The following is a 17,676-nucleotide window of genomic DNA, read 5'->3' as shown; positions in this document are numbered from 1 at the left end:
TGCATCACCATGATCCTCGGCTGCACAGATTCTGCTCTGGCACCTGGAGAACCTCTCCTCCTTCGCTGACCCTGGTGTCCATGAGGGTTTCTCTCACATTTTCTCACTCTCACAGCTGCTACACAGCATTTTAGCCTTTTAATTGTCATCCTGGAGGTACAACCAGCATCTCTCATCAAGCTCAGCTTTGGCCAGCACCGGGTCCTTGACGCACTGCCACAGCGGGATCTCTTTTCAGCAAGGCCACCCCTTCAGCCCCCACTGCTACCAGAGCTTTGCCACATAAACAACGCAGCAATAAAAGGCAAGGTTTCGTACTAAGGCTAAGACAGGTCCAGTTTCAAGACAAGAAATAGCAAATCAAGTTTGTAAAATATTTAATAGAGCAGTTTCCCAGCAGACTCCTGACCAGAATCGTAACCAGACTTCTAAAAAGTATATATATTTTTAGATCTGAAAATTTGTCTTTATTTTTTACAAAATGGATTCCAGGAAGTTTAAAAGGCAATACCATAGAGGACTTAGGCGCAGAAATCAGGTGTAGTCATTCAAAGCATTCAAGTAGGAATATGGTAATATAAATATTTGAAAAGCATCTTTTTCTCATAAATGTTCAAAACAAAATGTATAACTCATTCCAAACTAAAAACTGAGCTTTATAGCACGTATTTCCCTGAACAGAAAAAATAAGTAACTTTTGAAATATTTCTAAAGGCCTGAAAGCTTTTTCCTTGGTTAGTTACATTAGAAGACTTGCCTTTGATTAAATTACTTCCTTTCCAAATACGGAAAGTATTACATCAGTCCACTGTTAAAACAGACAATACGTTGCAAATTAATTCTGGTATAGTACGTTCCAACAAAGCCTAGTGTGTAAAGGTGCTGAGGTGGCTTTGAGTTTAGTAGTCATCGCCTCGGCTGACAACCTCCTTGCACGTCGGGCGCAACAGTATGGTGTGCTCAAACTGCGCCGTGTACGAGCCTTTAATGTCGCACAGGGGAGGATAGGGATCCACGATGCCCAGGTCGCACAGATTCTTCAGTGCCATTAGGTATTTGCTCTCCCCAAGGCGATCCAGCCATCGGCGGCAGAAGGCAAGAGTACCAAAGTTTTCATTGATGACGTTTAGCAAGTGTTTCGCCCTTGGAAGCCTAAGGGAAGGAAGGAGAACGCATTTCAGACAAAGGGGCACCACCACCAAGCATTCACTACAGAAATGAAAACCACTAATGAAAAAAAAGGTTCCGATTTCAAAGTGTTTTAAGACGGCTGAGCCTTGCCATGTCTTTCTACACCAATCACATTTTGTAATCGCGAGAGAAAGTGCATTTTCCTCCTGCAGAAAGAGAGCCTTCCAAACAAGCCTGAATGCTCCGAACACAATGACCAGCCATTCCCAACGGAGCAAGTTACGCTGTGAGCGTATCGCCATCTAACTACTGCAGCCAAGGGAAATGCAACGACAGGAATTACTCTTCCAACCCTTATTTGAAGTATGCTCACACACTCTTTTTTCATATTACTAGACTGTTCCACGGAGACAGAACAGGAATCCCAGAAACCTACTATGTTTCTAACCGTAACAGCCTTCTGTTCAGGAAGTACCACGATTCTAGAAATGCTAGAACACCTAAATCTTCAGTGAAAACTGAAGAACAATGTCCTGTTTCATTTTAGAGCAATGCACCAAAACTGGAACTTAAAAACCACTCCATGTCTTCACAAACGAAATGAGTGACCCTGAATATACAATATTCTGGGAACAACACTAAGACAAACATTATGGCACACAGCCATAATCCAGACACTGATTTTTTGAATTATTATTAAGTTATCTATGCATTTCATGTATGATTACTGTACCAACATGTCATTTTAATTGTCAAAATCACCAATGATCATACATCTTCTCCATTTCCAGATATTTTGGAATAGTTCCACGTTGTTCCAGATGTACAGTCAGAGCACAGATGCTCGTGTCAGAGCACATTTCATTACACATCACCTTTGACAGCATTATTAAGAACCAAAGAACCTGTGTCGTACAAAATCTGAATCCACAGAGGGTAGTACAATAAACTAAACAACAACCCGACCTTATTGGCACATGCCCCACATCAAAGTTCTTCATATAATGAGAGCACTCCATATCATCGTGAACAACACCTTTTCCTGTGCTACCGAAGGTTTCTATAGCATACACTTCACCTTCCTAAGAAAGAAAGACAGGGGAAAAAAAAAAAGATGTGTTACAATGTGAAAGTAAATGACACCGAGCCACTCTGATGTAACCATCTCAATATAACCTATGAATAGAAGTAATTAAACAGAAACAGATTCAATCATCAAATCAGAGGAAAGGTTCAATACAGAGATTCCACGCAGTAAATTTACAGACATCTCAATAATCAACTGCTTGTATTAATTCAATTTTATTTCTTCCAAGCATAAATATCAGCATGTTTCTAGTCAGTTTGTCAAAGTCACTGCAGTAGAACGTTGCCAAAGTATACATCTAAAGCAGCTAAGACAAGACATCCTACTGTGAAACATGCACTGGGTGAAAGTAATTCTCCTTGGTTACTTGCAGAGAAGTCCTCCAGGAAATGTACTCTTCAGACAGAGCAAACAGATGCTGATCGCAAAGACTGACTGCACTGAAGAACTGGCTGCCCAACTTCTGCAAGAATTTTCTGTTAACAGCTGCTGGTATAAACCCTTAACCTGCCCATTTCCACTCCCCAAGATGAATTTCTTCAAGAAATGAAGGTGATCTCTATCTGCAAGGGTATTATCGAAATTCTGGCCAAGAACATTCTGAAATGCCATTGCAGAAACTGATTTCTGCCAAGTATATTCCTATATCCTTGGTTGCAGGACTGTGAAAGGGGCTTACACAGGACAGGGCATCAAACACTGACAACAGGAACCGGGTCTTTCAGTTTATCGGACTACTTGGAAAAAAATCACAACTCAAAAATAAGAAGTCACATGAAAAACAGTAACTCAGGCTTCAAACTAAGGACAAACTCTTAGAGATGTCACTGAATATTCAGCTGCTCTAATAAAAGAAGAAAAAAAACCCACATACAAAATGTCACCACCAAAATTCACATCCGCTTTTTCAGAATAAAGACATACAGAATAGAGGCTGTACTGTGTCACAAAGAGCTCACGAGGTTGCAGTTTGCTGCTATACTTAGCACAGTACAGTAAGAGCCTGGCTACGCTCCACATTCTTCACTGGCAAAACGTACTATCTTTAATGGTGCAAGCTTGTGTCCTAAGTAACCTCTAGAAGCTGAATAAATTAAAAGAGCCTTCTCCCCAGTGTCTGGATGTTCAATTAAAACAGTCCCAGAGCTCTCAAATCCTTAAGTAAGTTTTACACCAGTAATGCTCCGATGATGGATCGATAGTACATACAAGACATTGACACAGCTTTAACAAGAAGGGTATGACACAAGCAAGGGCTTCTTCCACCTTGCTTTCCCAATAATCTACCCTTTCTGCACATCCTTAGAGACAAGGAGATAAAGTTATGGATTTTTCACTCACATCATTAAGAAGGTGACCAACAGCTGTAACTTCTGGATGATGAGAGTGAACCTTATCTCAAAAAACTACGCCGTTCAGCCCATATCTCTTCCTATTGAGCTCTTAAAAGTCTTGTTCCCTCTGATAGGCTTACTAGTGATTATTGCTTATCATTGGTCAGGCTTAGAACTAAATTGAAAGCTTCTTATTGTATTACCAATCTTTTAATTAAGTCTTCTTATCTGGTTAGAACATAAACTTACATCAAAATGGTGGATAAATCGGAGTTACATATTTCAATACTGTCTTTCTGATGGGTATAGTGTGCTGCATCACGTAGAGCTATTTCTCTTCCCTTGACACAAAATGCTATTCAAACAACACCTTCCACCTGTCCTCTCACATTAACTAAAAACACACTCTATTATTTCGCATCTGCGAAGAACACCACACTGGAAGCTTCTCAAGAAAGGTATCGTGGTAACTGAAATAGGGTAGATGTAGACTAGATACAAGGAAGAAATTCTTCAGTGTGAGGCTGGTGAGACACTGGAACAGGTTGCCCAGAGAGGCTGTGGATGCCTCCTCCCTGGCAGCATTCAAGGCCAGGCTGGATGGGGCTTTGAGCAACCTGGTTTAGAGGGAGGTGTCCCTGCTTATAGCAGGGGGTTGGAACTAGATGATCTTAAAGGTCCCTTCCAACCCAAAACATTCTATGATTTTATCATTCTATGATTTTATCATATCTAACCATATTTGCAAAAAGTCTTCCATAGCTACAACATGACAGAAATATTTCCCAAGAATTAACTGAGCAAGGAAAATGTGAAGGACGAGCAAGTCCTAACATATTTAGTGGAACCTCTGCAGTCCCTCAAGGTCACCCCAAAAAACTCACTTCTTGTCCTTTTCCCCCTGCTCTTAAGTGCAACATTCCAACACACCATTTAGGAATGAAAACACATGGAGAAATAAATATGCCAGAGTTTCCATAAGCACCACTAAGGCCGTTCAGATTGTAATTTTCTCTTAATTTTTTTCTTAATAGAGACCGAGATGAAGTCTCAAAAGTTATCACTACAAAGTATGAAGTTTTTCTCTAGTTATTATCCACTAGGATCATTAATACTACACATTAGGACTACACGGGACATAGTTATTCTTTCAGTGACGTTTGAGAAACAAAGAAAAAAGACTTCAGAGTTCGCTCCACTTACCTCCATTCTTGTGGCTTCCCCTCCTTTCACAATGGGCACAGTTTTTCCAGCATGTATCCTGTACGGCCCAATTGAGTGTCCATTCAAATTGCGAATTGGTTTCACTTTTGAAGGAAAACATTAATATTACAGGCAACCTCCTAACAAGTGCTAAACCCCTTCAATGCTATTGGTTCTATTAGTCCATAAGAGAAGCACAGCAGTGACCCATCACACTGCACAGGAACAAAATAGAATTTTCTATTTACCTTGTACAAATTCCAAGTGACATAATTGTGTATGCTATAAATACAACTTCATCATCAAAGACAAGCAACTTCAGCAAAGAGAATAGTCATTAATAAAGCCAAACAGCAGGTATCAAGTTATAAGTTTTTGAACAGTTTTTCATGCTTCATCTTATCTATTAAAAACACACTACTTGGCTGGACAAGCAAAGAGCAATCCTTCAGAGTGCAGCAAGCCAGATAGAGAGTATTTATGTGTTACTCACGCCCCGCTTCTATTACAGAAGCCTTTTCAACACGATACCAATATATGCATTCTGAGAATCATGACTCTCACATAAAGAAAAGAACTTGCCTTGGTATGTTTTCCCATCAATTTCAACTTCGTAAGACTCCATAACTTCTTGTATGGCCTCCCCCACGTCACAGAGACGTACATCTATTCCAGCACACTGAAAATAAAGTGTACATACAAATGAAAAGTATTTGCAAAGCTTACTGTAAAAGACTTGGTAGATGATTGGCACAATGACCGTACCTTTATTCCTGTATTAGTGGCATCCTTTACAGCTTCTAATAGTCTGTCGTATTTCGGATTGAACGTGACTGTAAAAGCACAGTCAATAATACGACCTGAAAGCAACAGAAATCAATTAGCTCCGAAGTCTCTGCACTGAAACGTGTTTTCAAAATCGCAATTCATAAATGAAAACTAACCACTAATATGCGTCCCAAAATCTATTTTGCAAATATCATCGTAATTCAGTACTGTTGGATCTCCGGCGTTGGGAGTATAGTGGGCAGCACAATTGTTCAGAGAGCACCCGGTAGGAAATGCAAGACCTGCATTTAAACCATTTTCCTTTATCAGCTTACGTGAGCAGTCTTCTAGTTTTTCACTGAAGGGCAGAGTGTAGAGAGAAGAAAAGAAGAACATAATAGTTTTCATTAACATTTCTTATGACAAATTCAAATAGATTAAACAAGAACAAAACCTCAGGAAAAAAACAGTTTCCATTTGACATCTTTAAGAACTTGTACGCTAACTAGAAAGAGGCCCTAGGCTGGAAAAATAAGCACAAGATAACTATCTGCAGTTCTCTGTGTTGTTTCTTCTACTCTTCAGTGGGCAAAATGGAGCGCTTTACTGGTGTTTTTAATCTAAACTGAAAAGATGCTTCTTTTACCAGTTACATTTAACTCATTCTTCCAGAGTAACAGAGGCTATACAATTAAAGTTTGGGCAAACTAAATCCCTCACTCTTTTTCCTTAAAGTTAAATCCTAGTAATTGTTAAAATAACGTAGTTCTCTCATTTACTTAAAAACAACAAAAAAAGAATTTAAAGGACAATATATATTTTTAATTGAAGGAATAACTACAATAAAACAACACCTTTCAATACCAGTGTTTGTCCCTGGCTTTTGTCTACTCTCAAGCTTTAAGCCACTGGAAGACTACAGATGCATGTCCATCAGTGCATACCCCTGTAGTCGCAGTGAATGATGTAAACTGCAACTCACATCAGTGCAGCATATTCTGATTTCATTTAAGAACGCTATTCGCTCAGAGCAGTCTGGAAAAAGAAAAGAGCTTATTTTAATAGGTAAGTCCCCACAGCTCTAAGTATTCTAGGAAAAAAAGTCACGTTTTGAGAAAGTTATTGCTTATAACTCAAACAGTCAAACTACGTAACTCAACGTGACAGATGTGTCTCAGCCTGAAGAATGATTATGAAGGCAGCTGTTTGTCTTCCACTTTCCCTGACGGCGTATTATTTCTCTCCCTTACCCTCACAGTTGCCTTGGGGGCTCAGCTCTGATAAGCTTTCTTTCTATCTTACTCTTGTCAGCACAGTCCTCAGTATTATCAGGCTGAAAGCACCCGATTTTGGTAGCTAAACTGCTCTGGAGCTGTGTAATACTTGGACAGCAGACATCCACTCCAGATAAACTGAAGAATAAAGAAAGGAACGGTTGGAAGCGTAAAGAGAATCAGTTTGGGCAAATTATTTCTTTAAAACTTGACCTTAACCGCATTTATTTTAAGTAATTCATTCAGCTATTTCTTATCAGCTGAGAACATTAGTCAGGGAAGGCAAAATATAGACTAAATCCACCTGCCCCGGTCTGCACGTACACCCATACAATTTTCATGTCTGTTAACCCACTCCAGTCTCAGACTGCACCTACACTGCTTGTCCATGTAGCGTTTCACTTACAATTCCAGCAAAGCCAGAACAGCCGCTGCTATCACTGCTTTTCTCTCAGCACTGCTGCATAGCACAGATGCAAGAGTGGCAAGCGCACAGGAAACTCAAATCAAACTCATGCTCAAATTAACTGAATATAACTGGAAAACTGTTCAAAAATCAGTACAATCCCAGGCCTTGTAAAGCTGGATAAGCTAAGAATATGACAGGGGAGAAAATTTAAAGAAAATAAGGAGGGATACCGGTTGCATACTTCAAAACATAAGTCCCCACAACAATCGTAACACAGCCAATTAAGTACACAAAATTGAGACTAAATTCCTCCCTGCACTGGAGGAAGAAGAGATATCAACAGCGTAGGTCTTGGAGAAGATCTGTGTGCTCACCAGATTTCTATCATTGTCATTCCGGGTTTTATCCAGCTCATAACGTATTTCCTCACTTGTCTGTGTGCCTCTGCAGCCTCCCGAAAATCATTCCAGATTTCCTCACTAGCTTGGTCTAGTGCTTTCTTCTCTTCGCTGGTTATTCTCCAAGCTGCAGTCCGCCTTCAAAATAAAGCATATGATGAAAAGTTACTATAAATATAGGCACAGCAGCAATTACAACTTCTGTCCAAACTGCTAAGTGTTTAGTTAATCAGTCAGGCCTACACTCCCATGCAACAAAAGAGATCCTCGTACACACAGCCTTCAGAATAAAGGAAGCCTATATAAATTAATCAGCACCACATACTGGCACCTGTGAAAGGTGATAAGCTCGCAAGAAAAAAAGTGTACACAGAAATTTATGTGAGTTATGAGAAATAACTCATTTACATTATGAGCCAAATTACTCCCTTTAACATTTTCAGAAGCCTTACTTCCAAACCTTTTAAAAAGCCCAGAGTATTCTTGAAAGATGCACAACCCTCTCCAAAGAGATGCAAGAAACCTATAAAATCGGTATCAATGCCCACAGTTCTATCTTGAGCTTGATGCTTTCACCCAACCACATCATACTTAGGTAACAACACTTGATGCAGAGCAGAGCTGCTGTGAGACGCACCAGGAAGTTCCTTTCTGTATTTGCTGGACAGCAAATTAACATTTGCTCCAAGAGAATACCACTCTCCTGGAACTCCGGCCCTTCGATCGTTTGACAGAACAAATAGAAGAATAATTCTGAAGACTAAATATAAGATTAGTTTTGAGGGTTTTTTCTTTTTTATTCTGCAAGAGACCATACAACTACAATTCCAAGAGAAGAAAGATAATTTCAGCACTCTGTCATCTGTCAGAACTCAGGAAAAGGACCACTCTTAACTACACAATAAGAGATAACCTTCAAGTGAAGCTGAAGCAGTGCAAATGAAGAAATTCCATGCTTACTGTTCTCAGCAGTTTTCTTCTTCTAAGAGCAAGCACCACACACTCATCTTAGCTCACAGGATTTGCTTCAGAACTGAGAAATTCCACCAAAACAAGCAAGAGGCTGAAACACCACCCTGCTTACTGCACTTGGAAACTGGACTACTGCCAGCACAGCAGTCACAGCACAACAAGATGGAAAAGGCACACTGCAGAAAAATGTCGGGAGAGGGCTCACAGGTCCTTGCACACTGCTCCAGATGGCAGCAGGGATCACCCTCTGGCAACAAGTGTCTGGGCAGTGCTCCATCAGCAGCGATGGGTTGTAGCACAAACTCCAGCAAACTGGCAGGAAAACATCTCGCTCTATTTTGGTGCACAGTCACTTTGTGCAAGACAACTAGGGGATGAAATAGCCTTTACGTATCAAAATATCTTATCAGACCCAAAGCGTTCTGCTACCAGAGCTGTGCCACTTACACCTGGGAGCTCAAGGAAGGCAGCTACCAGAAGCCCTGCTTGGGCCTAGGCCCTTAGGACGTGTGGCAATGGGGAGGTGAAAACCTAAAAATAAACAAATACCAACCATCTCACACCAAACTTTACATCTTCCAACGGATACAGGGGTAGATCATCTTTTCTGAGGAGCTTCTCACTGTGCTGGCTACCGCATAAACCAGCATAAGAAGTCCACCTCCTGCTCCAAGCCATTTGTTCCCACCTTTTCACTCGGGTTCACAGTCTCCAGTTTTCACTCGTGCAGCTCTTTACAGGATTGCGCTATAAATTAACGTTAGTGGTCAAAGATACGAATTCTAGAAACCAATTCCCTCAGATTATTTTAACCCAGATAACAGCATGGGGACAGAAACAAGCAGGTAGGGACAAGAATTTCTTCTGCCAGCTTTACCAAAATCAGTGCATCGTGAAACACTGCTGATAGCTTTTCTGCCCTTCATGAAATCATTTCAGATTTTTAACAAAATACAAGCTTTTAAACAGAGCTCAACATCCAAGCTACAAAAAATATCAAAGCTTAACCCACTGTCCGTATAAAAATTGATTTTCTAATATTCTTCCTCCTGAAAATTGAATGATACCCATTTCTAGTTCAACTTGTAGAATATATGCAATTCTAGGTTGATGAGTAATTAACTTAGTAAGTATGTGACACTAAGAGTTCAGAGTAGAAGCGCAAATCTTTTTGAAAGCAAAGACAAAACCCTTCCGATCTCAGCATGAATAGCAGAAGCTGCACAGAAATGCCTTACCAATATTAAAAAAACAAAACTATTATTCAGAATAGGAAATATTCTGCCACTAGTGTCAGATGCTAATATAAATAATTGCTTATGCTAGAAACGTTGAAGTAGGTCCATAAGATTTTAATATTTTAATTGGGAAAGTATAACAGAGTACACATATTTAAAATATTTAAATTAGGAAATCTGATGAGACCAAGCTGAGCGGTGCAGCTGACAGAATAGAAGGGAGGGACACCATCCAGAGGGACCTGGACACCCTCAAGAAGTGGGCACGCAAGAATCTAATGAGGTTTATAACAAGTCCAAGGGCAAGGTGTTGCACTTGGGTTGGGACAATCCCAGATACAAGTACAGACTGGGAGAAGAACTCCTTGAGAGCAGCCCTGCAGAGGACTTAGGGGTCCTGACAGGCAAAAAGCTGGACGCGAGCCAGTAGTGTGCACTCACAGCCCTGAAGGCCAACAGTATCCTGGGCTGCATCAAGAGGGGCGGCCAGCAGGGAGAGGCAGGGGATTGTTCCCCTCTGCTCTGCCCTCGTGAGGCCCCAGCTGGAGTACTGAGTCCATGACCGGGACCCCCAGTGTAGGAAGGATGCAGAGCTGCTGGAGCGGGTCCAGAGGATGGCCACGAAGATGATCAGAGGGCTGGAGCACCTCCGCTACGAAGACAGGTTGAGGGATTTGGGCTTGTGTAGCCTGGAGAAGAGAAGGCTCCCTGAGCCCTCACTGTGGCCTTCCAGTTCTCGAAGTGAGTTTATAAGCAGGAGGGGGACCAACTTTTTACACAGTCTGATTGTGACAGGACAAGGGGGAATGGCTTTAAACTAAAAGAGGGGAGATTTAGGTTAGACGTTAGGAAGAAATGTTTCACTCAGAGGGTGGGGTGAGGCGCTGGAACAGGCTGCTCACAGAAGCTGTGGCTGGCCCATCTCGGGAGGCATTAAAGGCCAGGCTGGAGGGGATACTGAGCAACCTGATCTCTGGTGGATGGCAACCCTGCCCATGGCAGGGGGGTTGGAACTGGATGATCTTTAAGGTTCCCTCCAACTTAAGCCATTATATGATTCTACGAAAGGAACTAACCATACATTTGCTTTAAGTAAATTAAATAAAGAAACTAACTTAGGTTCCATGGAAGACTATATTCTTCTTTCGCTCTTTCCATACAGAAAAGATGTCCCACTTAAATCCTGCTAGAAAAGCTCCTTTGAAATGAATAGTAAACATGGAGCTAAACATGAAATCTTCAATACCTGGCTTACCAATATAATAACTAACAGAGGTGTGGAAACAGCAGTCATTTGTTAAACAAGCCAACAAACACACCTGTGAACATGCTTATGATATTCATAATAATATAATTTCCTGAATTGTTAACACACCATCCCTCTGAATGTGACATATGCATACAAAGGCACTGAAGTCTTAAGCATGAAATGACTGTTCCTCAATCAGCCCTTTGGGACTGCCATGCCAGGGCCCTATCATGAGCATGCTAACACTGTGCATACTAAGCAGTCATTTATAAACATGAGCACACCTTGTGATCACATTGCAGTCATTAAAGAGAAGAAAAGGCTTCCTCAAAAATTAACTTTAATTTCAAAGAAGCGAAGCCATACTTTCTGAGAGTTCCTGAACACAGTGTGCTGGACTCTAAACTACACTGCATATGCTCCATGAGAAATGGGCACTGACTTTAAAAAAAAAAACAATAAACAGCACTGAAAAATAATACTTATATTTTTGAAAGTACTGTTCAAGTGCTCCCCCCTCTTTGTTTGCACTTCTCTCTCCAGAGTTTTGATTCAAAGTTTCACGGAAAGTTTTCAGAATTATACTTGGTGTTTTCGTTCAGACTTTCTTGCAATTCAAGCTGATTCCCTCTCCCTACAAACAAGTTAAGAAATGACCTTCCACAATGCCTTACAGAGGAAAAATTAGGAAACTCGCTTAACTGCTATATCCTAGCTCCTAACAAAGCATAAGGAAATAAGGAGATGGCAGTAACTTATGTGAGGACGTAAATCTCTGCTGTAGTAAGCCAGTGGAAATTACTGCTTGTTTAATGACATTGCACATAACTCCCATGTCACTAAGAATTGTAAAAAAACAAAAAAAACACAAAAAAAACTGTGTAGGTTTTAATATCTCCATATATATGCAAACAAAGAGAAGCAAAGTGCAAAATTGCATTAATGACAAAATGCTAATTAGTGACATAAGAACAGAGGTCCGCAAGAGAACAGGGAGCTTGCAGCATGCAAATGCACTGCTCTGTATCTGTTACCACCTCTAAGATCTTAAAAACAGAAACTGAACAGGCCCACAAAGTGAGTACGGGACACTGCATGCAGGCCTTCCTTCTTTATATTGCATAGCAAAGACAAGAGCATTCTACACATGGAAATGTTTATGAAAACTATAGAAAACTAGAGGTGAATGAAATGCCCAGTATTTTTTCCCTATCTAAGATTCACAGCTAAGAAGAAAACTACTGAGAGCTGCACTACTCAGATTATCTGGGGGGGTTTATAAAAAGGAGCTCATTTAATAGGGGAGGGGTTAGGGGAAGATTAACATGTGGGAAGAATCTTGTTAACCAGGGAACTGACTTTTCTTTGGATCAAATCACAGATACTGGAAGCATTATGTAGGGGAGGGGAAAAAAAAACCTTCAAAAAAAAAATTCAGCCACATAAGCGTGTTCCCAGTCAGTTAATGATACTCTCTATACAGTTCCTTCTCCCTCAGGGTATATCTTATTTCTTCAATAAGAAGCAGGAAAGGGGGAAAGAAAGAAATGAAACAAAACTCATCCGTCATGCAAGAGATAAACTGCTACATAAACATCTCTCATCTCGCTAAATTTCAAACCTTCAACCAATCCTAATTCATACTAGAGTTCTGCAAGCTGTCCACTTATCATCCTGTTGGACCCTTGGTCTCAAGGATCTCTGCCTCGGGGCAATTCTGTTCATAAAGACCATACCTTAACTAAAGGGACAGAGATGGAAGACCCTGAAGTTCTGGCCTGAAGACTTTTGTACGGTAAGTTGTTAGATGATTCAGTTTAAAGAAGAAAAAAAGCACATTACAACTCACTTTTGAATTTGTCTGTTTAGTTGCACATCAAAAGTTTGCAATTCAGCACGTCTAGATGACAGTATAGTATTCTACACTTGAAATACTTACCCATCTTGTGTTGGTGGATACTGACATTCTTCTCCCTTCGGATATATGTTGCTGGGAAATAGATCACATATTGGAATAGAAGGCGGATCTGTCTGAACCTTAGCTGTTGAGAATAATTTTTAAAAGCGTTATATGTGGCAAACCAGAGATCCTAAGTACCTTATTTCAAACTTGAAAGTTAAACAGCACACACTCCTTTTCAGAACGTGGGCTTCAACCCAGAGGATATCACATCATGATGCCCTCACATTACTTAATTTGGCCAACCTCAAGGTGGCATTCAGGGATACCAAAGAGAAGAAAACAGCCAAACTTAGCCTACAGACCCAAGTCTGTTTCAATTGTCAAGAACAGTACAGGCTTTGAAAAAAAAATGTATGCAAAGTCTATCTTTCATTTTCTGTTTGATACCTACGTCCTTTCTTCTTTTTCTTCTTCTTCTTCTTTTTCCCTGCTGCTCCATCTCCTTCACCCTCTCCATCTACAGAGAAACAAAGCGCTCAGATAAACGTAAAACAAAGAACCAACTTCCAACAACAAATAAATCCATCCGGACAACCTGGAAACATTTCTTTCACAGTAAAATTTAATACATTAAATGAAGACATTCAGAAGCTGCCACCAAACCATCAACTTTTTCAGTCCCTACACTAAACACAGATGTAAGAAAATACTTCCAAAAATTGATGACTTGAACACATCACCAGTCATGGAAGAGTTTTTGGGAACTCCTCCTTCAAGTACCTCTCTTCTTCATCTACCCCAGAAGATACCTGGGGCTGGGGAAAGGCACATGAGAGAACTGTGTTAGACACAGCTAACAAGAAGCTGGGAACCATTGTTACAAACACATCTTCGGATGCTTCAGTTAAAGGAACTTGATGTAAAACCAACAAAACCAACTTGATGCTACCAACAAAAACCAATAACAAGTAAAGATAACAGCATACAGGTCAGAAGGAGGTCAGTCTGGAGATAACAGAAAGAGTCACAACAAGCACTGACTACAGGATATGTATCTCTTAGAGGCTTTCACACAACACAGCATGCCAACACCAGGAATCAACCAAGCCATGTTACATTCACACTTGGTTGTTAACAATAATCCTGTGGACTTCACATTTGGCTGCATCTAATGCTCAGTTACTTCATACACAAGGAGGTATTTATCTAATGTGCTAGTATCTAACTAAGCCTTCTTGAACAACCATTTCAAAATAAGCTTGTGGGTAAAGTCATCTACACATGGAACACTTATTTTTATTTAAAGTGAAAAGTAAAATCAGGAGAACTTCTGGAGTCAATCTAGTCCAAGGCATTACTATTTGAATACATTTATACCAAAACTCCTATTTGCTCATTTATTAAAATGAACATAACAAAACCGAGCAGCTGTCCCGGTCACTAGATGTCAAGTCTCGTGCGATGGTCAGAGTCATTCAAGTACTGACGTGCCAGTGCCTGCTGCAATTTTGCAGCTGGGGCAAATTTCAGAGATGTGCCTATCCCTGGCTCATTTTATCATTAAATATTTTTTTAATTAAAAAAAAAAACCTGAAAGCATAAATACTTTTCAATCACAGTGCAGTCCAGACAACCAGAATCTCCACCCACTGTATTTCATAGGCAGCTGACGACACTTAACAGCGCATATATTAATTCTTTATAACGTGGTATCTTTGCCACAATTCTTCTGACCTTGAGTCACATTTTAGATGTGACTCCAGTTTATTCCAAGAGCAAGTTTTAGATTTATTTCCCCCTCACCCGCAATCCTTAGGCCTACACTGCTAAAAAAAAAATACAGCATTCCTTTCTTAAACGTTATCATTGTTGCCATTTGCTTATCGCGGCTTTTTTTGTACATCACTGCACAGGAATTTGTCATTTGCAAGCAAAACTAACTGGGCCTATGCCTTCATGTCCTTGAAGATTGCTGCAGACTAACTGTGCTGCCAGGAATATTACTACTGCATCTGACCAATATCCGTTTGTCCTCTGCTTGTTTAGCCAGTATTGAAAAAATTATTCACCAGAAAAGCAACTGAAGATCTCAGTGAAACTGAAGCCAATCCTTACGCCATTGTGGTACAGATATTAATAACATTTATGCATGGTAGTAAGTTCTCTCTCAGTATGTTTTAACACTGCCACGGAAACCTGAAGTGCGCTTCCTAATTGCTCCCAGATTTCAAGAAGCACAGTCTTATTTCTGAGGCCACAGGGCATAAAAAGGGGAGGGGGAGCATTACTGGTTTTTATCTAAGCACAGCATCACGCTTTAAGGGACACCCCTGAGATCACACATTACAATGGCAAATTGTGAGTACCAGTACAGGCACAACACAGAGCTGTCTTATAAGACAACATATATTTTTCGTGTAAAAATACTGTTCTTTTTCTAAAAATATACCAGTTTCATATGTGGAAAATAGGAAGCTTACTACTTCAGCGATAGCATCACTTCACATTTTCAGTCTTCGAATACTTTCTAAAACTGTACTGCTAATTGATAATAGTATAAAGAGCATAAAAGAACACAGCATTTCATCTACAAATAACAATCTTATTTCTCCTGAGATGAAGCTCATTCTCATCTGGAATTCTTTTAATGGTACAAAACGTTCACTATCCTCCTCAATACTGCCTACTTCAGTGGCAATAAAGGCAAAGCATACGTCAGATTATCCTTCAATTCCATAACCTGAAATACAGCATTAAAAGAAATAATCCATTAGAATATACTTCTAAGCAAAATTAGTAACACAGAACTGAATGCTATAAACAGTTTAATAATGTTCCGACTTAAGTTTAAATTTCTGCACCTAATTTGTTCCTTTAAACGGCAAATCCCAAAAGCAGTCTGCTAAGAAGTTTTCTCAGTAGAACAATAAGGCACATTTTAAGATGCTGAATCAACTTTTAATGCTAATTCACAAGAAGCAAACCAAACAACTAACTTGAGAAATGCACTGTGTAAAAGGTCTATTTCCATTTATCATCATTCACTAAAATAAACCAAATACGGTATTTTTTTGGCTGAGGTTACTACAGAAAAGAGGCATCCAGCCTGGATTTCAACACTGGACACTCCAAGGGTACTCGGTTAGAACATCGGCTGTGCAGCACTGGCAGCACACAAGGTGTGCGCCTTGCTTACGTACTCATCTCTCCCCAGGTCAGTTCTAATGACAAGTCAGCATTACACACAGCATGTTCAGTCACTGGTACAGACACTACAACATTAATTAAAGAGCTCCCTTGCAGTTTTCTATTTTTTTGTTCTAAACCAAGAATAAAGGACATAAACTGGAACATAACTTCATGCTGCCCACAGTAACGCATGAGAACAACTTACAGTGTGCCTTAACATTTCTCTGCAGTACTAACATCCTTGAAAACAAGCAGCTTTAACAAAGCTGTTATCCTGCTTACTATTATTATTATTATTTTTACATTTATGGATGCTTTACAGCTCAACTGTAGCAAAAGACATACAAACCTAAGCATACAAAAAGCATACAGATGTAAACCACCTGCCTCTATAGGTTGGTTAAGATGGAGTCTAGGAGGAGGCTGAAACTGGAAGCGTCAAGTCAAATAATTAAGTTACACTTGCCTTCATCATCATCATCTTTGTCCTTCTCCTCCAGCACTTGTTTATCCAACTGCTTTGCTACATCATCAAGAGCACCTTCCACTTCTTTATCAGTTTCTTGTCCTGTTGGTAAAATTAAAGCACGACGTACGGTAAAAGTATAGCCCCACGTTAGTACGCAACAGCCCCAAACCTTTACTACGATACCGTGCTACAGCCATCCTACAGACACCAGAACAGAAGCGCAAGGGTTTTTTCTTTCTTTCTTTTTTTTAAAACACAGATCCAACGCGTGCGACCGCGGGGCCCTGCAGAGCCGGGGACCGGCGCTTCCGATCCCTTCTCCCTCCCGGCTGAGCAACCCGCGCCGCGCGGCCGCGCTGCTCCCGAGCTCTAAGGCGGGCGTGCAGCCACCGCCCCGCCGCCCAGCCCTGCCCAGCCCAGCCCTCCCCGCGCCCAGACCCGCTGCAGCTCTCCGCGCACAGCCTCCACCATCACGCGGACGGCTTTCCCAGCAGCACGCTGACGCCTTTCCCCTCAGGGCACACGAGGGGACGAGTCTCCCCCCGTCCCTTCGCTCCCTGCCTCCGTCCCCGGAGCCCAGCGGCGGCAGCACGCCCCGACCCCGCCAGCCACGAGCCAACGGGTCCCCCCGGCCCGCGGCAACCGGCCCGCCAGCGGACGGCCCCTACCCGCGGGGCCCACTTTGCCCTTCTTCTTCTTCTTGCGCTTCTTCTTGGCGCCATCCTCCGCGCCCGGCCCAGCCGCGCCGTCCCTGTCCTCGGGCTCCGGCGGCAGCTCGCCGTTCAGGTGCTTCTCCGCCTCGCCGCCCGCCTGCCCCACGCCCGCCATGTCGCCGCGGCCGCGCCGCCTCCACGCACGGGGCGAGCAGAGCGGCGGGGCCGGGCCTCCGCTCTATGGCGAGCGCGGGGCACGCCGGGAAGGCTGGAGGACTGCGCCGGGGGCGGGGAGAAGCGCGGCGAGAGGAGGCCTTCTTGTTTTCCTCCTCGCCCCGCCGCGTCGGGGGTTTGAGATGTGCGGTGCCCCAGGCTGTGAGGGGCGGTGGGAGGGCGCTG

General features: G+C 41.7%; 1 protein-coding gene across 1 annotated transcript; it reads right to left on the bottom strand.

Moving 5' to 3' along the window:
• On the bottom strand, window positions 361-17,521 carry METAP2 (methionyl aminopeptidase 2). Its single transcript, XM_021390693.1, has 11 exons — window positions 17,293-17,521; window positions 16,622-16,723; window positions 13,418-13,483; window positions 13,003-13,105; window positions 7,581-7,742; window positions 5,700-5,881; window positions 5,521-5,615; window positions 5,338-5,434; window positions 4,756-4,859; window positions 2,098-2,213; window positions 361-1,152 (listed from the first exon to the last, which is right to left on the bottom strand). The coding sequence occupies exons 1-11, from the start codon at window positions 17,450-17,452 to the stop codon at window positions 900-902; spliced, it is 1,440 nt and encodes a 479-aa protein (XP_021246368.1). The 5' UTR covers window positions 17,453-17,521; the 3' UTR covers window positions 361-899.

Source organism: Numida meleagris, chromosome 1, assembly GCF_002078875.1.
Source record: "Numida meleagris isolate 19003 breed g44 Domestic line chromosome 1, NumMel1.0, whole genome shotgun sequence".
NCBI classification, from domain to species: Eukaryota; Metazoa; Chordata; class Aves; order Galliformes; family Numididae; genus Numida; species Numida meleagris.
This window is presented reverse-complemented; position numbering and strand designations above follow the sequence as displayed.

What these genes read in the sequence shown, in the direction of transcription:
- METAP2 (XM_021390693.1), bottom strand. Translation starts at nt 17,452, where the DNA reads ATGGCGGGCGTGGGGCAGGCGGGCGGCGAGGCGGAGAAGCACCTGAAC. An exon ending in ATGACAATGATAGAAATCTG is followed by an intron (nt 5,882 to 7,580) that starts GTGAGCACACAG and finishes TCTGCCCTTCAG; the next exon opens with TGAAAAACTAGAAGACTGCT. An exon ending in CCACTAATACAGGAATAAAG is followed by an intron (nt 5,435 to 5,520) that starts GTACGGTCATTG and finishes CTTTATTTTCAG; the next exon opens with TGTGCTGGAATAGATGTACG.